Source organism: Capsella rubella, unplaced genomic scaffold, assembly GCF_000375325.1.
Source record: "Capsella rubella cultivar Monte Gargano unplaced genomic scaffold, Caprub1_0 scaffold_8, whole genome shotgun sequence".
NCBI lineage: Eukaryota > Viridiplantae > Streptophyta > Magnoliopsida > Brassicales > Brassicaceae > Capsella > Capsella rubella.
The window spans coordinates 12,204,900-12,228,601 of NW_006238916.1; the positions used below are offsets into that span (position 1 = coordinate 12,204,900).

The window sequence follows — 23,702 nt, forward strand, 5'->3', positions numbered from 1 at the left end:
TTCTTTTGTTTTAACTACTCAACTAATGATTGGCGCTGATTGTATTTGTCACGATAAAAGTCATCATTAGAACAATCTACGCAACCAAATATCTCACGGACCTTTCCGTCCGAGGACTAGGTAGGAAGGTCGGCGCCATCGAAATAAACATGTTACATGTCATATAGATGTACTATTATTGAATACTGCATTTAATTTTTATCATTACTAGTTTTTATATACATTTTAGTAAGCATGTTTCCTGTCGTTAAATTAAAATTTACAAAAGAAAAAAAATTCACTTTGCATCAAATAAAACAGATCATGCATGCCTTTCGTTTGTTAATTATTCCTTCTATTATATCCGTAGTTTTCGTTTATAAAACATTTAAGTTTAATAAACATATATATAGATATATATGACAATAATGAGATGTATGATGAATTCAAGGAATATACGCATCTGATATCTTTTTTCTTCCTCAAAGTCTAAAGTGAAACCCTACCGTCTAAAAAAAGAAAAAAAGACGAACCAAAGAAGAAAAAGCTAAACATATCATTGTCTGGTCAAAACACGACTACAAGAGAGAGCTATCCTATCCTTACTTCACATATTCCTAAACGTTGCATTAAAATTTTCTAACTACATTGGCAGGCAAAAGTGAACGAACACGTCTCTCCTCGATAGTTATTTAAATGGGCCAACACTAGTTAGAAATAGATGGACCCGAAGAAATCTCTTAATGGGCTTGATAGACTTAGAGCCCATAGTGAGTCATGAATCACGTGAGGTGCACGTGAGTTGGGGTTTTAGTTTTAGTCAGTCAGGCTCTCTCTCTTCTTTTTCTTCCTTCTTCTTCAAACTCTCCTAGAAATGCTAAAACCCTCAGCTCAGTGAAACCTCCCCGTTTCCTGCCATTACCAAATCACACATGAAACCTCTCCTCTTTCTACTCGTTTCGTGAGCTAATCATGCAATTCGGATCTTTCAGACCCCTCTTCCTCCGCCTCGCATCTTCCTCTTCCACCTCCGTCGTCGAGCTACCGCCATTACCGCGTCGCGCGATCTCTGTGCTGGTCGCGAATTTCTCGTCTTTTAGCTCCGGCGCCGGTCAATTTATTTCTTCAAGGCGACCTCAGTACGACGAGGAGTCACGGAGTATTAGGGTTCCGGTGTGGTGGGACTTCGAGAACTGCCATTTGCCGGCGGGTGCGAATGTCTTCAAATTGGCTCAAACCATCACATCCGCCCTAAGAAACAGCGGAATCAAAGGACCCATTACCATCACTGCCTTCGGAGACGTAATCCAGCTCTCTAGAACTAACCAAGAAGCTCTCGCCGCTACTGGGATCACTCTCACTCATGTTCCTCAAGGTCAATTATTTTCAAATTCTCTTCTCCTACTTCTATGCAAAGCTTCCTTCTTCCTTTTCTTTTTTTTACTTAAGGATCTGATTGAGAAAAAAACTTGCCTTTTTAATGTGATTTCACAGGTGGGAAGAACAGTACGGATAGATCTTTGATTATAGATCTTATGTGTTGGGTCAGTCAGAATCCACCACCTGCTCATCTCTTCCTAATCTCTAGCGACAGTGATTTTGCGAGTGTGCTACACAGATTGAGGATGAGCAATTACAACATTTTGCTCGCGGGCTACGAAGAAGCTACGCCTGGGGTATTGTGCAGTGCTGCTTCGATTATGTGGGACTGGGATGCTTTGGTTAGAGGAACTAATACAACAGGTAAACACTTTAACCAGCCGCCTGATGGTCCTTATAATTCCTGGTATGGTCACTATAGAACTCCTCTTCTTGACCCATTTGCCACATCTTCCACCACTACCAACAAGCAAACATCCTTTACTAGTGTGAAAACTGTAGAGTTGCTTGAATCGAATTCAAATGTGAATTCGGGTTCTTGTATGGCATGTCGTCCTATCCCCAAAGAAGTTGTTAAGCAGATTGGTTTGATATTGAGTTGGTATCCCAAGGGAGCACCTATTACAGAACTCCGTGAGCAGCTGAGAAAGAGGAAAGTATCTCTTGATAGAGACTTTTACGGATACAAGAGTTTTTCGAGGTTTCTGTTGTCTATGCCAAAGACCTTACAGGTTGTTCCAGAGAGAGATGGTATGTTCATTATTCATGCTGTTAACCAAGATATGGATATCAAATCCTCATCGCCGAAATTAAGGAGCAAGTATCCCAAAAATTTTAGTGTGGTAAAGATGTGTGAGAAGATGAAACAGAATGATGAAGACGTGAAAGTGGTATCTCAATCACAAGAGAGTTCTCAAGGTTCTGTTTCCGTAATTAGGCAGGTAGATGTTAAGGCAAAAGACGAATCCATGAAAGAAAACCAGCTAGCTATAATTGCTGTTGATGATGTTTCTTCTTCTGAGGAAACAGGTGGATTTCGTAAGATGCTAAATAGACTCTGGTTTGGTTCACCGGAAATGGAGTTAGAGCATCTCCAAGAAAAGAAACATATTTCTGGAAATGGATACGAAGGGAAAGGAGTCGTTGGTGAAGGAAAAGAAGTGAATAAGGACTTAGAATCTCGAATTGCATCTTCTACCTCTTGTGAATCTGCTGAGGAGGTAAAGGCAGACACTGGAGTAGGCATCGAGAAATCGAAGAGTCTGGGGTTTGTAATTCAACTTCTGAAGAGAGTCAAGTTTTTTTGGGGAAGAAAGTCAGACTTTGGCAAAGCAGCAGCAATTAGACCTCAAGTAAATGACATTTTTGCAGAAGATTCTTTTTGGAAAGATGTTGAATCATTCATTAATTCTCCAAGAGGGTTCGTCGTTGTTTCTCACTCAAGCTCAAGGTTCTTATTCTTGTCTTTTTCTTACCAATGTTTCTGCATTAGCTATCAGGGAAACAATATTCAATTAACGGTCAGTTTCTGTGCTTCTATACCTGTTCAGAGAAGCGATGGCTAAGAATCTGAAGGACGAAGGACCTTCATCTCTCAAACCTCTGGATGTATCCACAATGCTTAATTTAGTAACTCTGCTAATATCAGAGAAGGAATGGATAAAAGAGAATCCTTCTGATACTCTACCTTTTAGAGTTACTAGGTTCACCGAGAAGAGGTTTTGTTTTAGCGATACACCTGCTACGAATGGATTGAGGTCGGTATTTGTGAATATGTCAAAATCCCTGTGTCACGAAGAAAATAGTGAGAAAGATCCCAAGAACGTTGGTATGAGCCAGAAACCTAAAGAAAGATCGAGAAGCGAGGTGATTGCGGATTGTCATAAGCTGGTAAAGAAGATAACAGAGGAGAACCCTGGAGGTTATAACATGAGTAACTTAAAGAAATACTTTTTGGACAGTTTTGGATACCGTTTAGAATATCATAACCTCGGTTATTCGAAGCTGCAGTATTTGATACAAATGATGCCTGAGGCTAGGATTGAATCAGGATACATTCTTCCTTCGTCAACCCCAGTTCCATATGAATCTGATGCATCATTGGAAGATCTTGGTCCTGTTTCCGAAAAGACTCGAGAGGATGGGACATCTGTTTTAGAGGAAGAAGAATATGACTCAGAGACGGATGAAGAAGCTTCTTTAAGAGAGAGCAGCGACAGAAGGAAGACAAAGAAAGAAGATAAAACAGGTAGCGAATTACTCCAAATTATGGATTCTTGGGACACTGACAAGAAGCAGAAGAAACCGACAAAGACTTCGGGTGAGGATAAGCTCGTTGAAGGAATATTGATTAGCTTAAGGAAGAAACCATCAAGTGAGTCTACGCTATAAACTTGAAGATGTTTATTTTTAACGGGGAACCAGATAACTTTTATTTGGTATTAGTGGATACAAAGCCTTCAAATGAGTGTGCCATTGAAAAGAAAAGAAACGTGTGGCGCTTCATACGCTAATTATTAATTAGTTGGTATTATACCGAAAGAGTTAACTTTATTATTAACTTAGAATATAAAGGAACATGGAACGCTGTAATTTAATTAAGTCCAGGGTACGTAATCTCAACCGGAGACAAAGCCAAAGCTTCAGGCGCCGGAGACGGAGAAGGAGACAGTTCCGGCTTCTCCGCCTGAAAATCACAATACTCTCTCAGATTATTTCCTTCCATAGTCGTAAGTCCTAAAGAAGTAAACATAACGGACCAACAATCTTTCTCAATCATCCTAATGGCTCCACAACAATCTTCGTCGATCCCACCTTTGGCCGCCGGTTCATTCGTACCGGTTTGACTAAGGAAAAACTTGACGATCTCGTCGGTGCATGACTTGAGCTCCAACCCCGCGTTCCAACAGTCCATTAGGTTTCCCGCGCCAGAATGATCCATAGCCAATGCCATCGTCGTGAACTGGAGATTCCTTGCATCGACGACCGTGATGACATGAACGGTCGATATGAGATATGATATCGTAAGAAATGTGACAAGAGAAGGCTTTGAACTAGTTTTTGTGGCCATTGCTTCTTTTTCTTTGCCTGTATGTGTGTTTTTGGAATTTGATACATTCGTTTGATGTGACAAATATATATATATATAGACTTGGAAGAAACTAAACGAGGGAGCTGAGAAGTTTTCTTGGCCGTTAAACTTTTGTGTTTATCAGTACTTCAGTAGTGATCGTGGTTAAGCATTTAGCACTGTCTTCATAAAATATCCGTTACGCCCAGTTATCTAAATTGATTACTTTGTTCGTAAATAAGACCTCAATAACAAAGACGGCTAATCAGAGAAAAACTCCTTGATTCTGCTTAATGGGCTTAATACATAAGGGCCCAATATATTTTATTATAAGCCCATTCTATGATAACGTCGTCACTGTAAGTTTCAGGCGAGAAAGAGATGAGCGCGACGGCGGAGCTCCCGACGAAGGAGGCGCACGTCCTTAAAGGCCACGAAGGAGCGGTTTTAGCGGCGAGGTTTAACGGAGACGGTAACTACGCTCTCACCTGTGGTAAGGATCGGACCATCCGCCTCTGGAACCCGCACCGTGGGATCCTGATCAAGACCTACAAATCCCATGGCCGTGAAGTCCGCGACGTTCATGTTACTTCGTATGATTTCACCTCTTTCCCGTCTCCAAATTTTCCTGATTTTGATTCAGATTTGTGAAGTTTAAGTTTATTATTAGGCCAAATTTATCAGATTCTGTGTCGTGTGTGTTTCTGGTGTTGCTTGCAGCTTAAATTTGAGTAAACTAGAGATAGAATCTCACATTTAGGAGCTGTTTAAAGCTAATTTATGATTTTGTTTGGTTACATATTCTTGACCAGGTTTGCTCAGTTCAAGTTTGTATTTTCTCCAAATTGTTTGATTCTGATCCTAATGTCAAGCAAATATCAGTATTCTGTGGTGGAAGCATTATAATGAGAGTGTTTGTGTATTCATGGTTCTATGCTTTTTGTTGCATGTAGCCAGAAACGATCGAAATAGACACAAAATTTCAGATATTTAGGAGTTTGTGTTCCATTGTTGTCAAGAAAATTGTAGTTTTAAGCGGTGGAGGCTGATATGATGAGTTTATTTGTTTGTGTATTCATGTTTCGTTGATTGTTTTTTTTTAAATCACAGAGACAATGCCAAATTTTGCTCATGTGGTGGTGATCGGCAAGTTTATTACTGGGATGTTTCAACTGGACGTGTAATTCGTAAATTCCGTGGTCACGACGGAGAGGTATATGTCTGCAAAACTAGGCATCCATATCACCTAGGGTTTGCTTTGTGTGTTTATATTAATCATTTCTTGTCTTTTAATGAACATTGATCTTATCAGGTCAATGCAGTGAAGTTCAATGATTCATCATCTGTAGTTGTATCAGCTGGTTTTGATCGTTCGCTACGTGTATGGGACTGCAGATCTCACAGTGTTGAGCCTGTTCAGGTTTTACTTCTTTCATGCTATGCGGTTTCAAATCCTGCCAATAATTTAGAACTAAATCTAATTGGCTTTTGTTTTTGTTTTTCTCAGATCATTGATACATTTTTGGATACAGTCATGTCTGTTGTTTTAACAAAGACTGAGATTATTGGTGGTAGTGTCGATGGAACTGTTCGCACATTTGACATGCGCATTGGTAGGTATGTATAAACTCAATACAAGGAATAAAATTTGGTGTTGTTTCTTTCTTCTGATAATTGATTGGGAATTGTGGTTTTTATTGGAATCAGGGAGATGTCAGATAACCTAGGCCAACCAGTTAATTGTATATCCATATCAAACGATGGAAATTGCGTGCTGGCTGGTTGCTTGGATTCTACTCTGCGTCTACTTGACAGGTAAAAGAGACGAAATTGTATGTAAATAATTAGACTTTTCATTTCTCTGGCAGTTGTGACTTGATTTTTGTGGATATCTTTCTAAATTACAGAACCACAGGAGAGCTACTCCAAGTCTATAAAGGTCATATTTCGAAGGTTAGTCATTAGTTTGGAAGATAACGTAACCATAGTCCATAGTAGCTCCTTAGTTTTATATCGTAGTTACAAGATTAATGACTGTTTTGTTTTTGTGTGCAAACAGTCATTTAAAACCGATTGTTGCCTCACTAATTCGGATGCACATGTAATCGGAGGATCAGAGGATGGATTAATTTTCTTTTGGGATTTGGTAGATGCAAAAGTGGTATCGAAATTTCGAGCTCATGATCTAGTGGTAAAGATTCATTTCTCTGTTTTTTTATAACCCGTTTAAAACTTTTACAAGTAGTATTGATCTTGATTTTTCTCTTGGATTTGTTAAAAACTAAAATTTGGCAGGTGACAAGCGTGAGTTACCACCCTAAAGAAGACTGTATGTTGACCTCTTCAGTCGATGGTACTGTTCGTGTCTGGAAAAATTGAAGAAACAACAGTTCTTGATTATGACGGACATTGTTTTCTTGTCTTTCACTTTTTAACCGTTGAGCTGACGTTGTTGTATACAAGAGCCTGTTCTTGAAAGTGAAATGTTTTGTAGATTTGCTTGCTTGAATCAGTTGTATGCGTATAAACTCTTTCGGCCTGGTTGATTTGATTCTGAAAGCCTTATAAGAAAAAAAAGGCCGTAAACAAAAGTAGACTAGTGAACGAAAAGCCCACTTCCGAAATAAATGAGTGGAAAAAGAATTAAGGATCTAAAAAGTGTGGCTGCTGGGATTCGAGCCCAGGTCTCCACGGCCACAACGTGGAATTCTAACCACTAAACTACAGCCACTTTGATGGTATAATTCAAATTATCTATTATATAATGCGTAAATTTAACTAATTGATTGTCCATTAGGTTGAACTTGGAATCAAGTAGAAAGCCTGTTTTTTGGTTAGAATATTATTCTGCCTACTTTTCCTTTTGAATCTACCGAAATAGAAATTAAGATTATATGCTCATCCCAATTATTCTCACGTTTAAAAAGACAACGAAACTGAAGCTCTGATTTTGATTTTGTGACAAGTTAAGTAACTAATTGATTGACCATTAGTCATGACTTACAAAAGAGAATCACATAGCTGGAAAAATATGGGGCAGCAGTGAAGAAGAACATGGCAATAGCATATTGAGACCAATCTTTTGCATGTGTTCTTTCACATATTATATTTATTTAATCTCTTATCCGCCGTCCCGTAATGTATTTTCATTAGGAAGAGACAGATTCAACTTCACAATTAACAAAACATATATAAACACTTTCCTTCGAGCGATCTATAATATCTTTTAATAATTACAAATCGTTTTACTCTTGATTCGAAATTTGACATTCTAAAGTCATGTTTTGCGATCATGACTTCTTAACCACACTGTTTAAATAAAATAAAATAAAAATCTTTTGACGACATTAAGCATTAATTAAACAGTTATATAGACAGTACAACGATTATCGTATAAACAGTGTTGTAGACAAATTTTAGGTAAATAACCGTAGATACTTTAATATTACAATTTTCAATTTCTTTGGTTAGATTCATGGATTAAAACTTTAAGCTCTAACATAGGGGTTTTATGTATATTGATATTTTTACTGTTTTAGTTTATCAATAGACATACAGTATTCGAAAGATTTTGATTTTACCATATTTGAAAGTAAGTAGGTTTAATTTGGAACAGTAGCTATGTTTTAGCGCCTAACGCAAACAAACACCACTTTTGCCTTTTGGGTTAAAAAGTAAAGTTTTACAAACGGTCCGAATTGATCTCATAAATCTTACCCGAACAATCGACTCGGTCGCCAAAAAAGTAAACAACCTTAGTTCGGTCCGAATCTGAAAATTCTGATATATCAGGCGATGTACGGTTTACAGGAACTCTTTAGAATGAACCAGTTGTCTAGTTTTTTTTATGAACTGTTGTACTTGCGAAGTTGGAAACTGGCGATGAGCTGTCGAAAGGCCAAAACCAAAACGTGACCGCTGCCCGTAAAATATCTCAAACGCTGCCCGAAATCTGAGAGAGAGGAGAGAGTTCCGTAATCCGGACCAGTTAGACTTTTTTTTTTTTTTTTTTTTTTTAGTTTGGTTGGTTGTCTTAAAGTACAACAAAGCAATCTCACAGCTGTTCGACATTGTTTTATTCAGCTTTATAATTTTTCTTTGTTTTTTCCCCGATTAATCTGGGCTTAATTATGTAGGATATGACTTTTCAAAATTAATGCAACCACAAATAACAAACAAAACAACAAATCGTAGTGATATATAGAGCATGTTGGTGTGTTTTTTGACATTTTATTTATAATAATAAGAGATCTAAGAAAATTGAAAATATAGAATGAATTATTGAAAATAACTTTACCAACAAAAAAAAAGAAATGTTGATATATTTTACTGGTAGCTATTATTTTCATTACATGTGTAAGTAACTAAACTCGATTTTCTTCAAATTCTCTTAATGTGTTATAGTATCAATATTTGCCGTATACATACTTCAATTAATGATACTTAATACTAGTAATATGATGTCTTACCAATCTTAAGTTTTTCTATCTTGTGGACTCTCCACCGACAAGAGAATTATCATTTGACATCTGGCATTCACTATTTAAGTATTTATCAAAGCTTATTAGTAATTGGAATTTAATTAATATTTTAATTATTGTTTTAAAATTTAATGTTGTCTTTTCTGTAGTACACATACGAAAGCTAGTCTTCTTATCTGCATTTTGATCATTCATATTTTTTTTGATAAAGTATTTTGACCATTAGTTTAAAATCATTCTCGTTAGTTTTAAAAACTAACTAAATAAATGTACACATCAACAAATTTACCAATATATAAAGTAGTAAATTTCACTAGTGGTCTTTTGTTTGTTTCTCGTCATTGTCTTTGATTTTAAGGTTTATTAACATGTTAATCTTCGGAGAGTTATGAAGTAAACCACATTCTTACTTTGAACTCACGTCGTAGATTTGCACTTTTTGGTCGTCAATAATAGTTAAAATATTGTATATAAACAAATTTAACAAGATTGCCAGCTTAGAAAAGGTAAAAAAACATATTTTAAGAAAGCTACTCATTGCGCACTATCTCTCAGTTATGATTACACTTTTACTAGAAACAAATTGTAAAATAATAGTATGGGTCAAAAGTCACCCATGAGTCATGCAACACGTGTTTAGATTAAAATCATTTCGTTTTGAACTAAAATTCATGTACACGTAAAGAAATTTACTCTTTATGTGCTTAGACCAAATACATAATTACATTTGAGTTTCCGTTTAGGGAAAGATCTTGAGCTTAGTTCCGATTACTAACCTGTAATCATATTTAAATTTTTTTACATATTTTATTTTTTTATAAAAGAATTTTGGTGAATCATTGTTCTTGTTTCTTGTATATCTTTTGTTTCTTCTAAGCAATGACATTTTATCACTATTGTTAAAAATGACACTTTAATTATGGAAACAAAAGGAAGGATTCAATAAGGAAACAAATAACTATGTGATATATAGGTGGTAGTATTAGACTATTAATTAGCTATATTTTTGTTTTGCTTAAAGAAACAACACAACAATGTCGCTATGAGTGTTTTCACTTGTCTATCAACACAAAGTTAGTTTTTCCAGTCAATTGTAGACCATGTTGAAGAGATTAATTCTCTCACCTTGTTTATATCAATATGTAACTTAAACCAACGAAGAACTGATCATGTCTATACATTTTTATGGTTTCTTCTTTGTCAAGTTCGATCATCATATATATGGCCTATCCTAATAATACATCTAATTTTAAATGGACACATTAGATAATAGATATGTACGACCCAAAAACAGACTAAATATAGCAAGTATATGTAACTCAGTATTCCATATTTACAATATATATGATTGATTATTAATTATTTATTGTATATATGTGTCTGTGAATTTGCTAATCATGAAGCGTAAAATTCTGTGCAACCTTAGCCTATGCGTTCTGATTGCGTAATCTTAAAGTGAGAACAATTTTACATTTTAAGAGAATGAACGAAGCAAAATCCCAAAGAAGAAAAAAGAATCATGTGAACGACAAACAAACCCCACATAAACTGTGGTGTATTCGCCACTCGTTGATTTTGCGATGTTCCAGCTTCGCTCAACAAAAAATGGATCCTGAATCAGTTGCAAGTGAAGCCGAAAGAGGAAAAGAAAACTAATTGTAAGTTTAATCGAATAAATTAACACCATCTCATTCTAAACATCATAGTTTTACACTTTACTATAATAATCCTGCTAATTACACCTAGATGACTGCGCACTACTACAATATTTATACTATTAAGTGGAGTCAGATAAATATATATTAGAAGGGTACTTTTTGCAGTACAAAACAAGAAAATTCTCATTGATCCAATTAACTGAATTAACATTATATTTTCACACATACAAAAAAAAAAAATCGTTTAAGATTATTTTTCCTGGGTTTTAAATATGTATTTATATTTAGCTGTTTCCAGTAAATTTGGTCTCTTAAATATGTTTTATTGAACCATAAGCAAAAGTTAATCGGTTCTGCTTAAAATTCCTAATCACGTTGACCAAGATGCTCCATTCTCAAATCTCTTTTAAGTTTTTCTTTTTATGTATGGTTAGTGGTATAGTTGTAAATTTATAAAGAACAAAAGTTATGTAAATTAAGTTTTCGTTTTCAGTAGTAATGAATATTAAATAATGATAGGGGGAAAAAAGAATAATAAAAGGGGCACCGACAGTTTATATAAGAACATGTGGCACGAGGGCTTGGAGAAGACAGTACACAGCATTCAAGCAATCATGAAAACGACCTTTGATGTGGTTAACCTACTAAAGTCTTAACGTTTCCAAATTTTGTTTATATTATTATCTTTATTTTCCGCCTATCAACAAGTCAAAAAAACTTATTAAAAAAATCAACAAACATAAATAACATATACAATAATATTGTGTTTATAATTATATATGCATATATATATATATATATATCAACAACTATTTGTCGGCAAATGTATACATATAAATAGACATTCATAGATGGGCATATCGCATATGTGTATATGTGATGTGATACTACCATAGTCTCAATAATTGTAACATTTTATTTTCATCTTATTTAAGAACGAGGGAAAATATAGCAATATGGCGACTTGGTGAGTGGAGCCGAGATTTAAAAATAACAAAAGTAAATAAATATAAAACTAGACCACAGCATGTTATCGAAAAAAATGGCAGACATAACAAACAAAAAATATATATAGCAAAATAGACCGAACGTATTTGAACAAAAATAGTGTGTTCAAATAACTTGAAACCCCATAATAACTATACTGTTGTTACAAGCAAAATAAGAGGATATAGATACAGTCTAGTATCGAAAGTTTTTAGTTATTTGACTGATATAAATAGGGTAAAAGATCAAACAACTAAAATGTACCACTCTTATTGTTCCTTTTGGAAAAATATTAATGTTTGGGGAGTAAATGTTTTATAAAGTATCTGTTTCTCACCATTTCCAAGTCTCTATGAGAACTAGAGGAATTTATTACACAGTAGGACAATAACTAAGAAATTGACTATAAACCTTTGTAATTCTTACATGAAGATAATACTCCTTCATTACACAAATACGTAGTATTATTTTCTTGCACATGTTGCAAGAACGTGAGTTTACGCAGACAAAAATAATAATTAGAAAGAATATACTATTCTAGAGAATAAAATACAGGTCTCGATTGGTAACCATGATTTAGGAAAAAAATGAGAAGGAATGTGACATTCCTATTCATTTCTTAATTTTTTTACCATTTACAAAAAATCATTTTTCCACATCATTTCTCTATATTCCTCACAAAATGAGGAACAATAGAACAAAAATGTTCCTCTCCAAAATTGATGAGGAACAAATGGAACAAAAAAAAAACAAATATTAAAATTCGTTTTTTATTTTAAAATAAAAAAAAAATTATGTATTAATAATATTTTAATCTCATAATATAATATTTTCATATTTTTATCATGTATTGACATTAAAAAATATTTTTGATATGAATTTCATGTTAAAAAATCTTACTATACATTATTTAAAATTTGTATGGATAGTAAAACATATTTAAGAGATGTTTATATCATAAATAACAAATAAAAATTACTATAATCTATAATAGGTTAATATAAATTATTAATTTTTAACATTAAATATTTAAATTCATTCAAAAATATATTTTAAAATTAGTGTCAAATTCATTATATATAAATTATATCTAGTATTATTATTAAAAGTTGATTTATTTAATCAAATATATTATAAAAGATAGTGTTATTGTTTGGTTACCATTTATTATTTTGTTCTTTTCTGCATGTTTTCCTTTCATTCCTCAAAAGTTGTTTATTCCGTTCCGTATTGTTCTTTTTGTTCTTTTTCCTTTTGTTCCTCTAATTGTTACCAGTAGAAGCCACAGTCTCGGCTATGGATTTGGATACGATTGGTTTAATCCTCAAAATCAAACTGAGTTTTTAAAATTCGTTTATGCTAAATTTACCTTTTATATGTTCACAAAAAAAACAAAACCAAATACACCGCAAAATATTAAATCCAAACTAGCTAGATTTGATTTCACTACTTTAAAACCGAAACCAAATCAAACACTTTAAAAAGAAGAAGAATAAGAAAGTGAAGTCGTATACTCTTAAACTTAAGTGATTTGTTTTGTTGTAGCAATAACAAAAAAAAAGAGCTGAAATTTAGAAACAAAATACAATGTTATTAGATGTGATTCAATGCACATAACCATGAAAAAGAAAATATATAATTAGTCGTGTGATTATTAATGACTAATAATGTAGTAAGCTTTTTGGAAGATTTTTCTTACAACAAGTGGAGTGGAGGAGAGGTATACACCAGTTTAATGGGGTCCCCCCACACGCCAAAAACAAAATATATAATTTTCTCTAATTTTGGTAAAAAAAATCGACTTTGGGGTATTTGTTTTGTTAATTTAATCCACAATTCTACCACATAATAATTGCCTTTAATTACCTATAAACATTTAACTAATCTCTCACACACACAGACTCACTTAATTCTCTTCTTCCTACGCGTTTGTTAACAAAATTAAATTGGCCTTACTTACTTATTTACTTACCCCTTTATCATTTCGCAGCTCTCTCTCTCTCCACCATTGACTCTCTCTCTCGCTCTTGAATCATCCTTTATTTCTGTGACTGTGTGCACTTTCAGAGAAGAGAGAGAGGCAGAGGCAACCCATAGAAACAAAAAATTAAAATAAAATAATAAAGGTTGTGGCTTGCAGCTGAATCAATACCATCACCATTTATACAATACTCCTCACTATTCCTTCTTCTTTCCCCCTTTCATTTATTTTTATTTATCAAAGTCTGTTTTTTTTGTTTCTAGACTCCGATTTGCCTCTGTCGAGAGAGTATCCTCTGTTATGGTCTCTGGATCTCTGAGATTCGAGCTCCGCTGAGTTGACCCATTTCTCTCTCTCTCTTTTCAATCGATCTGTGATTCCTAAGAGTGTAGCCGCGTCTGTGTTCAGGCAATATGAACACCGGTGGTCGGTTAATCGCCGGTTCTCACAACCGGAATGAGTTTGTCCTCATTAATGCCGATGAGAATGCCAGAGTAAGATTCTCCCTTTTCTTTCCAATTTGCTTCCTTTTGATCTGGGTTTCTCTATCTCTGTGCAAAAGTCTCTCACTTTTTTACTTTTTCTTCTTCTGGATCTGGAAAGATTTAGGGGTTTTTAGTACGAAGATTAAGGTTATGTAGCCTTGTAGCTAATTTTATTAACAATTGCTTGTGTCGGTGGGAAGGATTTTTGCGGATTTGACTTGTCTTTAATTCTGCCTTCTTTTCTAATTTCTCCCAATTAAGCGATTTCTTCTATTGCAAATCATAATCGGTAGTGAATCTGGTAGTGAGATCCACTCTATGCTCTTCGGTTCCTTAGTGAAGAGTAACTGTCACTGTGATCTGATATTTTTAAGTCTGCGCTGTTGTTTTTGTGCAGATAAGATCAGTGCAAGAGCTGAGTGGACAGACATGCCAAATCTGCAGAGACGAGATCGAATTGACTGTCGATGGAGAACCCTTTGTGGCGTGTAATGAATGTGCATTCCCTGTCTGTAGACCTTGCTATGAATACGAAAGACGAGAAGGCAATCAAGCTTGCCCTCAGTGCAAAACCCGTTTCAAACGTCTTAAAGGTTTGTTCTTTGTCTGTTAGAGCTATTTATTTAGTTTTGGGTGGTTTTTGTGAATGTTAAAGATTTGCTGAGCTTTTTGGGCTATGGAATTGTCTATCAGGAAGCCCAAGGGTTGAAGGTGATGAAGAGGAAGATGACATTGATGATTTAGACAATGAGTTTGAGTATGGGAACAATGGGATTGGATTTGATCAGGTTTCTGAAAATATGTCAATCTCTCGTCGCAACTCTGGTTTCCCACAATCTGATTTGGATTCAGCTCCACCTGGCTCTCAGATTCCATTGCTGACTTATGGCGACGAGGTATAAGTCTCATAATTAATCCACATTGTATAACCAATCTTCAGTAATTTTATCTACCGTCTCTCTCAGATTTCTCTTGTGTGTTATTACAGGACGTTGAGATTTCTTCTGATAGACATGCTCTTATTGTTCCTCCTTCACTTGGTGGTCATGGCAATAGAGTTCATCCTGTTTCTCTTTCTGATCCGACCGTCGCTGGTATATATTTTTCGAATTGATAGTATTTGATGAAAAAACTGTTTTATTTTGTCTATGGTTACCGAGTTTTTGTTTTCATTGCTTTGTCTAATTGCAGCACATCCAAGACCTATGGTACCTCAGAAAGATCTTGCGGTTTATGGTTATGGAAGTGTCGCTTGGAAAGATCGCATGGAGGAATGGAAGCGAAAGCAGAATGAGAAACTTCAGGTGGTCAAGCATGAAGGGGATCCTGATTTTGAAGATGGCGATGATGCTGATTTTCCAATGTGAGACAAAGAAAACAAAAGCTGTGGGTTATGTCATGTTTCACTGCAATGATATTTATGAAGCTTATCTTCTTCTTTTTTCCAAATTATTAGGATGGATGAGGGAAGACAGCCATTGTCTAGGAAGATACCAATCAAATCGAGCAAGATAAATCCATACCGGATGTTAATTGTTCTACGTCTTGTGATTCTTGGTCTCTTCTTTCACTACCGTATTCTTCACCCCGTTAAAGATGCATACGCCTTGTGGCTTATTTCTGTTATATGTGAGATATGGTTTGCGGTTTCATGGGTTCTTGATCAGTTCCCTAAATGGTACCCAATTGAGCGAGAAACATACTTAGACCGACTCTCATTAAGGTACTTGAATCTTGCGGGTTACTACACTTGGAAATATTAAAACTTTGTTTTGGGGAGATAATCTTTTATTTTTTTGTTCGCAGATATGAGAAAGAAGGGAAACCATCGGAACTATCCCCTGTGGATGTATTTGTCAGTACAGTGGATCCATTGAAAGAGCCACCGCTTGTTACTGCAAATACTGTCTTATCTATTCTTGCTGTTGATTATCCTGTCGATAAGGTTGCTTGTTATGTCTCTGATGATGGTGCTGCTATGCTTACTTTCGAAGCTCTGTCCGAGACTGCGGAATTCGCAAGGAAATGGGTTCCTTTCTGTAAGAAATACTGCATCGAGCCTCGTGCTCCTGAATGGTATTTCTGCCATAAAATGGACTACTTAAAGAATAAAGTCCATCCCGCATTTGTCAGGGAGCGGCGAGCCATGAAGGTTACTAGTTCTTCTTTTTTATAAATTTGATTTCAAGAGAAAGTTTTGGTCTTTTTATTTCTTGCTTTAGAAATTTAAAAAGATTGGTGTTATGTTATATGGGTTCTAATGAAAGAAAATGGTGGCTTTGAAACTTAATTTGAAAGATTGTGTGTTTACTGGTTTTGACAGAGAGATTATGAAGAATTCAAAGTAAAGATCAATGCTTTAGTGGCGACAGCACAGAAAGTCCCTGAGGATGGTTGGACTATGCAAGACGGTACACCTTGGCCCGGTAATAGTGTGCGAGATCATCCCGGCATGATTCAGGTGAGTTTCAAATGCTTCTCATTCTGAAAAGCCTTTTTATGTTTTGTCTTGCATAACAAAACTTTCCTTGTTTTCTCTTTAAAGGTCTTCCTTGGAAGTGACGGTGTTCGTGATGTCGAAAATAATGAGTTGCCTCGATTAGTTTATGTCTCTCGTGAGAAGAGACCTGGATTTGATCACCATAAGAAGGCTGGAGCAATGAATTCCCTGGTAAATGATATACATTTTAAACCTCTAAAACTTTTTCTTTGTAAATTTATTTAGGCCTTGCCTATTTATTGAAATGGTTCCTGACTCATCATTCATCTACAAAATTTTGTTGAAGATACGAGTCTCGGGGGTTTTATCAAATGCTCCTTACCTTCTGAATGTCGATTGTGATCACTACATCAACAATAGCAAAGCTCTTAGAGAAGCAATGTGCTTCATGATGGATCCTCAGTCAGGAAAGAAAATCTGTTATGTTCAATTCCCTCAAAGATTTGATGGGATTGATAGGCACGATCGATACTCAAATCGCAATGTTGTGTTCTTTGATGTAAGTTCATCAATCACTTTCGTACCGTATCCCTTTTTCTTGAGATTTCTGAATATTTCCAACTAAAATCTCTTTTTACAGATCAATATGAAAGGTTTGGATGGGCTACAAGGGCCTATATACGTCGGGACAGGTTGTGTTTTCAGGAGGCAAGCGCTTTATGGCTTTGATGCACCGAAGAAGAAGAAGGCGCCACGTAAGACATGCAATTGCTGGCCAAAATGGTGTCTCCTATGCTGTGGTTCAAGAAAGAACCGTAAAGCAAAGACAGTGGCTGCGGATAAGAAGAAGAAGAATAGGGAAGCATCGAAGCAGATCCACGCATTAGAAAATATTGAAGAGGGCCGCATCACTAAAGGTATAATACAAATCCCGTTTGCTATAAATTCTTTTGGTATTTGGTGGTTTACTAAATCTTTTTTTTTTTTTTATAATAATTACAGGCTCTAATGTAGAACAATCAACCGAGGCGATGCAGTTAAAGTTGGAGAAGAAATTTGGGCAGTCTCCCGTTTTTGTTGCATCTGCCCGTATGGAGAATGGTGGCATGGCCAGAAACGCAAGCCCTGCTTGTCTGCTTAAGGAAGCCATCCAAGTCATTAGTTGCGGATATGAAGATAAAACCGAATGGGGAAAAGAGGTAAGCAGCCGCTTGTTTAAACCTTTATTGTGTTTATGCAATCGATACTTGATGATGATGATCCGTGTGAAATTTATTTTCAGATTGGGTGGATCTACGGTTCTGTTACGGAAGATATTCTTACGGGTTTCAAGATGCATTCTCATGGTTGGAGGTCGGTCTATTGTACACCTAAATTACCAGCATTCAAAGGATCAGCTCCCATCAATCTTTCAGATCGTCTCCATCAAGTTCTTCGATGGGCGCTTGGGTCAGTTGAGATTTTCTTCAGTAGGCATTGTCCTATTTGGTATGGTTATGGAGGTGGTTTGAAGTGGCTTGAGAGGTTGTCCTACATTAACTCAGTGGTTTACCCATGGACCTCTCTCCCACTCATTGTTTACTGTTCTCTCCCCGCCATATGTCTTCTCACCGGAAAATTTATTGTTCCTGAGGTAAATCAATCATCTTAAGTTCTCACAGCATGAATCTTTATTCTTTGTTTTTAGTAAATTCGTCGTCCTCAGAGTAAACATAGCTTCTTGAGCTCTCAAAATGTGTGTCTATATTCCAAGTTTGTGTTCTAAGACTGGAATACGGTCCTTGTTCCTTCTTTTTGCAGATTAGTAACTATGCGAGTATCCTCTTCATGGCGCTATTCACGTCGATTGCAGTAACGGGTATTCTTGAGATGCAATGGGGCAAAGTTGGGATCGATGATTGGTGGAGAAACGAACAGTTTTGGGTCATTGGAGGTGTTTCTGCGCATCTGTTTGCTCTCTTCCAAGGTCTCCTCAAGGTTCTTGCTGGTGTCGACACTAACTTCACAGTCACATCAAAAGCAGCTGATGACGGCGAGTTCTCTGACCTTTACCTCTTCAAATGGACTTCTCTTCTCATCCCCCCAACAACTCTTCTCATCATAAACGTCATCGGAGTCATAGTTGGAGTCTCTGATGCCATCAGCAACGGATATGACTCATGGGGACCGCTTTTTGGGAGATTGTTCTTTGCACTTTGGGTCATCATTCATCTTTACCCATTCCTTAAAGGTTTGCTTGGGAAACAAGATAGAATGCCGACCATTATTGTTGTCTGGTCGATCCTCCTTGCCTCGATTCTTACACTTCTTTGGGTTCGGGTTAATCCGTTTGTGGCGAAAGGCGGTCCTATTCTCGAGATATGCGGGTTAGACTGCTTGTGATTTGATTGATGGGTCAGTTGGTGAAAAAGGTTTTATTCCCACGGATCAAAGAGAGGTAAGAGAGATATTGTTTACCTCTAAGACTCCTTCATTGTGTTCATTAGATGATGAAAAAGAAAAAAAAGAATTTAATTTTGTTACGAGATTGTTATTTTTGCAAGAATGTGTTGTAGATATAGATGAAAAAAAAAGAAGTTGTTGTCTATTTGTTTTGTTCTTTGGTGGTGAGAGAAAAGATTTGTCAAATTATTCTTTAATTGAATATTTCTGATCTCTTTTGAATATTTGCAGAAGAGGAGTTTTAATCTGTAATCTTTTATGATAAAGAACTTTGATTTATTTTCATTCAAAAAAAATACGAATTTCTCTGTTATCTTTCTTGTTTGATAAATCGATTCAAGTTAAGGGTTGACTAATGAATCGCATGTAATCGACGTCGTATTTGCGGATGCTGCGGTTAAAACACATTTGGAAGTGCCACAAAAAAATGTTATGTACTGATGTCTTTTTCTTGGCTCAACACAACTTACAAGTAACCAACTCAACTCAAGGCAATGTTTGTGACTCTGTCAGCCTCTACATAAAATTGAACTCAATGTGGCACAAAAGAGTAAAGCCTAAGGCCATAATTCATAACTAGTATTATCTGATGCTTCATTTCTTTCCTCCTCTTTGGGTAGAACACCAACTAGAAGTTGGGAAGCAGGTTCTTGATAAAGTGGCCTAAACCAAAGGCCATGCTCCTCCCAACTCCGTGAAGTCGATCTCATTAGACCACTTTCTTATACCGAAAGCCTGAAAGTAACAAAAATAGCCCATCTAACTATGAAAGTAACAAGAATAGCCCATCTAACTAGCTACGCTCCTCTGCTTCTGTCTCCGTTACCGCCTCAACCTTGTTGGATATGCCTTTTGTACTAATCATAAACTTTAAGAAATTACGAACTTAGCTGAGTGGCCCAAGAAAGTACAAAACAGGTCCAATTTAAGGCCCGTACCCAGACTACCTATTTTCTTTTGTTTTCTTGATTTTGTTTGACAAAGTGACATGATGCTTTCATCATACCAGCAAGCTGTTGCAACAATGAGAGAGAGAGAATTGGTTAAGTCGTTTCTTTTCTCTTGTTTATACTTTGCCATCCTTACAAATATTATTACTCAATCTTTTTTTTGCTGTATCGTTCTAATGTTATCAAAAATGTCTCCAGAGAGATAAAACGTTTATATATAGTTTTGTCACACATTTCAGCAAACTACTCTCTTGTGTGTATTCATCATGTCTACTGTTACTTTGGCGGCTGAAATAGAAATGTGGATACGGGTTATATACTAGTACTACGTAAGTGACACGGAGGCATAAGGATTTTATGGAATGTTGTTACTAAGAAGAATATTAATGCTCTTGTACTTGTTATTATTAAATTTTGTGATGTGATATTTTTGTACTTTGACTGTTGACTTATATATTTTGGATTTTGTTTGAACAACAAAACTAAACTAAAGAAAAAAAAAATGGTTGACTTGTCGGTGTTGAGAGTTTAACGACTTTCTTAGGCAAAGTCAGCCAAATTCTGCCACGTGTTTTAGACAAGATCTTTACTTTTCTTGTGTCTTTTTATTTAAAGTCGATGGCGAAATTCAAATAGAAGTAGAATAGAAGAAATGTAACTAACTTGCTACTCTTTTCACTATTTATGTCCTTTCCTAAACAACTTTTATATTTCCTCTCTCTATATATTTTAATTTTCTCAACCATTTTATTTGCCGACCGAACGAAATATTTTTATAGCATTTGTCTTTTGATGTGTTGTATATTAAATGTGATGTATCTTTTGTTGTGTTGAATCTCTTTGGGTCGGGACGAGTTTTTGTCTTTTGTGTATGAGACGTGTATGTGCCTTTGTGCTGTTATTATGAATACATTACATGGTTAAGATTTAAGATTTAATAAAAAAGAAGAATATAACCTATGGTTTATAAACGTAAACTTCGCATTACTATTTTCATTTTTGTTGGTAAACACTTTCTTAAATAAAGATTTAATCAAATAATAAAGTTTTTTCTTTTCTGTAAAGACTTGGTCTTGTATACCATTAGCTAGGCTATCTAGAAAATGGTTAATTTTCAAAAACCTTGGATTTTCTTGATAGGCATGCGGTCTTCTAAATTGAAAATATATCTGTCTTAATTAATACATAGACATGAAATATCCACTATATAGTTTGATGTTATGGAAAAATACAAGGATCACAATGTCGTATGTGTACTGTTAATGGCAACACAGATTCTTCGATTTGAAAAGAGCCTGATAATTTTTTTAAAAATATTAAGATTTTCAGTAGTTACTTTTAGTAGTTTTATATTTGATACAAAAATTCTAAATTTTCAGTAGTTATTTTTAATAGTTTATATTTAATATTATTTTAATCAAATAGTCCTTTTTTTTGTTCAACCAAATGTTTTTCAAGTGTTGGCGGTATTAATATTTGTTGATATATACATACCACAAGTTGTAGTACTCCATAGTAGACTTTGATTTTCAGTGCTTCTGCAGGCTAAATAAGACTGATCAGCCTTTGCATTGTATGTATGTAATTACATACGGATGCTCTGTTAAAATCATTTGCATTGGTTTTTAATTTGTTGTTAGTTAGAATTTTAAAAAGACTTTACCTAATTAGTAAGAACCCAATTTGGAATTCTTTTTTGTTCAAAAATATAAAAGTACCTTGTTTAGATACAATGAATCGAGTAATTCAATCAACATATAGTATAATGTTTTATAAGATAGTACTATATAAAGAATCTCAAAGATGCAACGCTTATGTCGTTTCTCTTAATATTTTGGGTAGATACATTAATGTTATATTATATAGTAGCCTTTATTTTGGCTTAGTTCATACTTATAATAGCCAGCATTAGAAAAAGAAATGAACATAGTATAGTTCGATTTGATCATGTCGACAACACCTTTTCAAATCATATTTTAATCTATTCAATGACAAGTGACACAACGGATCATCAAGTGAAGGTTTTGTATGCTGTTTCCCATTTATATTAAAATTATGATTGCGTAATCACGTGTTGTTTGCGACTAAGCGAGTTGCTTATCCGTACAAATAACATCTAAACTATATATCAATTGATAAAAAAACGCATTATAAAGTTTTTTCTTTTTTTTCGTATATCACTAACTTCGGATTATGACATCAAGTTGCGATGTCAAATTGCCAATTCTTGGGATATTTTATTTTACACTAGGGGCCACAGTTTCTAGAGTTTTTATTCTATTAACTCAAATATAACACAAGTACATGATTGAAAAAGACAATACTACTATTCTACTAATCGTTTGATTTGTCTCATATAAATCATGAAATTACATAAAGGTCATTATATATATAAATTTCAATTTATATAGATACGATAATTTTGAAAATGTACCTTTTTGTACGATTCTGAAATATTACATATATATCGGTAATCCGCATTCGTGATAGCAGTTTTACGTACCTAGTTTGATACAATATTCTTGTTATTTATATAAAAAGACAAGTTGATGAAAAAGACATACATTATCGTACGCCTTAACTTATAAATAAAGATGATCACGCCTTGTTAATTTGCAATGTTAAACTTGTTTTAAATATTACAAGTTGAATTGGGATATTCGCATTAGTAATCGGTAATTAATTCTTATATGCTTTAGTCGACGTGTTAATGCGAACTTACTTAGGGGATTAGGTTAGGCGATAGGCATACACACTTTGGGAAAACATGAAAATTAATTTAATAATCATTGAGCTTACGTATTTTGACCCATCTTTGAATACTCCTGTCCTTATACTTTATTTCTAAATTCCCAAATTCATTTTAATCTTACTAAAGCTTTTATATTCCCATAATGAATTAGGCATATGCCGGTGTTCTTACCATATATGTACTGAAATATAATTAAACAGGATTAGAATGTAACCATTATCAAACTGGGAATCTTATTTAATAAAAAGGGGAATGACAGGTGAAAAGCTTCTTTATCCAGATATCGTCGTCGTACGATAAATTTTTTTCAGCATTTTCAGAAAATAAAATGGTCATCCTGAATAATCAGTTAAATGGGAACTTTGAGCCATTTCTGTATTTAAAATTTTCAATACTTAGCTTTGTTAACCTGGATAAATAAATATATTTATATATATAGTTGCTACTGTTTAACAATTCGAAAGTGTTTACGGGTAAAAAGATTAAAAATAAAAAGCACTACGTACGTCAACTTGTGTGAGCAGTGAGCACACTTGCTTACATTGGTTCAAAACAAAAGTCAAACGATGCCGTTTCGAGATTATCCTCTCAAGTTGTTTACCCTGACGAAAATATAATATCAATATACTTAGTGTGTTCAGACTAGAACCTACGAGTACATCTGTACATATCTGAAGTTCTGAAACCAGCCTGAGCTTGAATGCAATGTGGACAAAAATATGTGTATTGCTTTCTTAACCAAAAAGGTTTTAAAGGCTCTCTATTCGACGGACGAATAAGAAAACAACTTTGTAAACTTGAAAGAGAAGAAAACTTTCACATTAAAAAACACGAAACTATTGGAAATTTGCAAGGGCTACAGTTAATATTATTACTCTCTATTGAAGGAAAGAAGAATCGAAATCGAAGAAGTGTTTAGCCAAGGTAGGTCAAACGGTCACATACTAATTTAAGAACATAGACACACAAAAAAAAAAAAAAAAAAAAGAAGAAGACGAAGGGGGTTGAAATAAGTGGGCCGTAGGGTGAGGCCCAAAGTCACGTGACATTTAGCCCTTTTCACCACCGACACCGTTTAAACGGAGCTTTTACGTCGA

The 23,702-nt window shown here is 34.9% G+C and overlaps 4 protein-coding genes and 1 non-coding gene across 6 annotated transcripts; 3 read left to right on the forward strand and 2 right to left on the reverse strand.

Annotated features, from left to right (window-relative positions):
- Positions 1 to 735: 735 nt before the first annotated feature.
- On the forward strand, positions 736 to 3,902 carry LOC17874599. The gene is made up of 3 exons (XM_006280031.2): positions 736 to 1,354; positions 1,474 to 2,809; positions 2,910 to 3,902. Exons 1-3 carry the CDS (start codon positions 952 to 954, stop codon positions 3,748 to 3,750), a joined length of 2,580 nt encoding a protein of 859 aa, XP_006280093.2. The 5' UTR covers positions 736 to 951; the 3' UTR covers positions 3,751 to 3,902.
- Positions 3,903 to 3,934: 32 nt separating this feature from the next.
- Positions 3,935 to 4,429, reverse strand: LOC17874704 (egg cell-secreted protein 1.5). Its single transcript, XM_006281873.2, has one exon. The coding sequence runs from the start codon at positions 4,427 to 4,429 to the stop codon at positions 3,953 to 3,955; it is 477 nt and encodes a 158-aa protein (XP_006281935.1). The 3' UTR covers positions 3,935 to 3,952.
- Positions 4,430 to 4,785: 356 nt separating this feature from the next.
- On the forward strand, positions 4,786 to 6,980 carry LOC17877324 (WD repeat domain-containing protein 83). Its single transcript, XM_006280791.2, has 8 exons — positions 4,786 to 5,022; positions 5,540 to 5,642; positions 5,742 to 5,849; positions 5,937 to 6,046; positions 6,137 to 6,244; positions 6,337 to 6,382; positions 6,489 to 6,620; positions 6,725 to 6,980. The coding sequence occupies exons 1-8, from the start codon at positions 4,811 to 4,813 to the stop codon at positions 6,806 to 6,808; spliced, it is 903 nt and encodes a 300-aa protein (XP_006280853.2). The 5' UTR covers positions 4,786 to 4,810; the 3' UTR covers positions 6,809 to 6,980.
- A 108-nt stretch (positions 6,981 to 7,088) lies between these two features.
- On the reverse strand, positions 7,089 to 7,160 carry TRNAH-GUG. The gene has a single exon. It is a non-coding gene; the product is annotated as a tRNA-His (tRNA).
- Positions 7,161 to 13,542: 6,382 nt separating this feature from the next.
- LOC17876345 (cellulose synthase A catalytic subunit 6 [UDP-forming]) lies at positions 13,543 to 19,216 on the forward strand. 2 transcript variants are annotated; one of them, XM_006279681.2, is made up of 14 exons: positions 13,543 to 14,030; positions 14,419 to 14,614; positions 14,715 to 14,917; positions 15,010 to 15,115; positions 15,213 to 15,384; positions 15,478 to 15,744; positions 15,828 to 16,173; positions 16,345 to 16,482; positions 16,567 to 16,692; positions 16,808 to 17,020; positions 17,102 to 17,378; positions 17,464 to 17,660; positions 17,744 to 18,094; positions 18,262 to 19,216. In XM_006279681.2, the coding sequence occupies exons 1-14, from the start codon at positions 13,950 to 13,952 to the stop codon at positions 18,841 to 18,843; spliced, it is 3,255 nt and encodes a 1,084-aa protein (XP_006279743.1). In that variant the 5' UTR covers positions 13,543 to 13,949; the 3' UTR covers positions 18,844 to 19,216. The 2 variants fall into 2 exon arrangements, with proteins under 2 accessions (XP_006279743.1, XP_023632567.1); XM_023776799.1 differs by having other exon boundaries at positions 17,476 to 17,660.
- Positions 19,217 to 23,702: the final 4,486 nt, after the last annotated feature.

Bases quoted from the DNA above. Each gene is read 5' to 3' on its own strand.
- LOC17874599 (XM_006280031.2), top strand. From the start codon at position 952: ATGCAATTCGGATCTTTCAGACCCCTCTTCCTCCGCCTCGCATCTTCC. The intron at 1,355-1,473 runs GTCAATTATTTT...GTGATTTCACAG, and splicing joins TCTCACTCATGTTCCTCAAG to GTGGGAAGAACAGTACGGAT. The intron at 2,810-2,909 runs GTTCTTATTCTT...ATACCTGTTCAG, and splicing joins GTTTCTCACTCAAGCTCAAG to AGAAGCGATGGCTAAGAATC.
- LOC17874704 (XM_006281873.2), bottom strand. From the start codon at position 4,429: ATGGCCACAAAAACTAGTTCAAAGCCTTCTCTTGTCACATTTCTTACG.
- LOC17877324 (XM_006280791.2), top strand. From the start codon at position 4,811: ATGAGCGCGACGGCGGAGCTCCCGACGAAGGAGGCGCACGTCCTTAAA. The intron at 5,850-5,936 runs GTTTTACTTCTT...TGTTTTTCTCAG, and splicing joins ACAGTGTTGAGCCTGTTCAG to ATCATTGATACATTTTTGGA. The intron at 6,245-6,336 runs GTAAAAGAGACG...TCTAAATTACAG, and splicing joins ACTCTGCGTCTACTTGACAG to AACCACAGGAGAGCTACTCC.
- LOC17876345 (XM_006279681.2), top strand. From the start codon at position 13,950: ATGAACACCGGTGGTCGGTTAATCGCCGGTTCTCACAACCGGAATGAG. The intron at 14,918-15,009 runs GTATAAGTCTCA...GTGTTATTACAG, and splicing joins TGCTGACTTATGGCGACGAG to GACGTTGAGATTTCTTCTGA. The intron at 15,385-15,477 runs GTGAGACAAAGA...CCAAATTATTAG, and splicing joins GATGATGCTGATTTTCCAAT to GATGGATGAGGGAAGACAGC.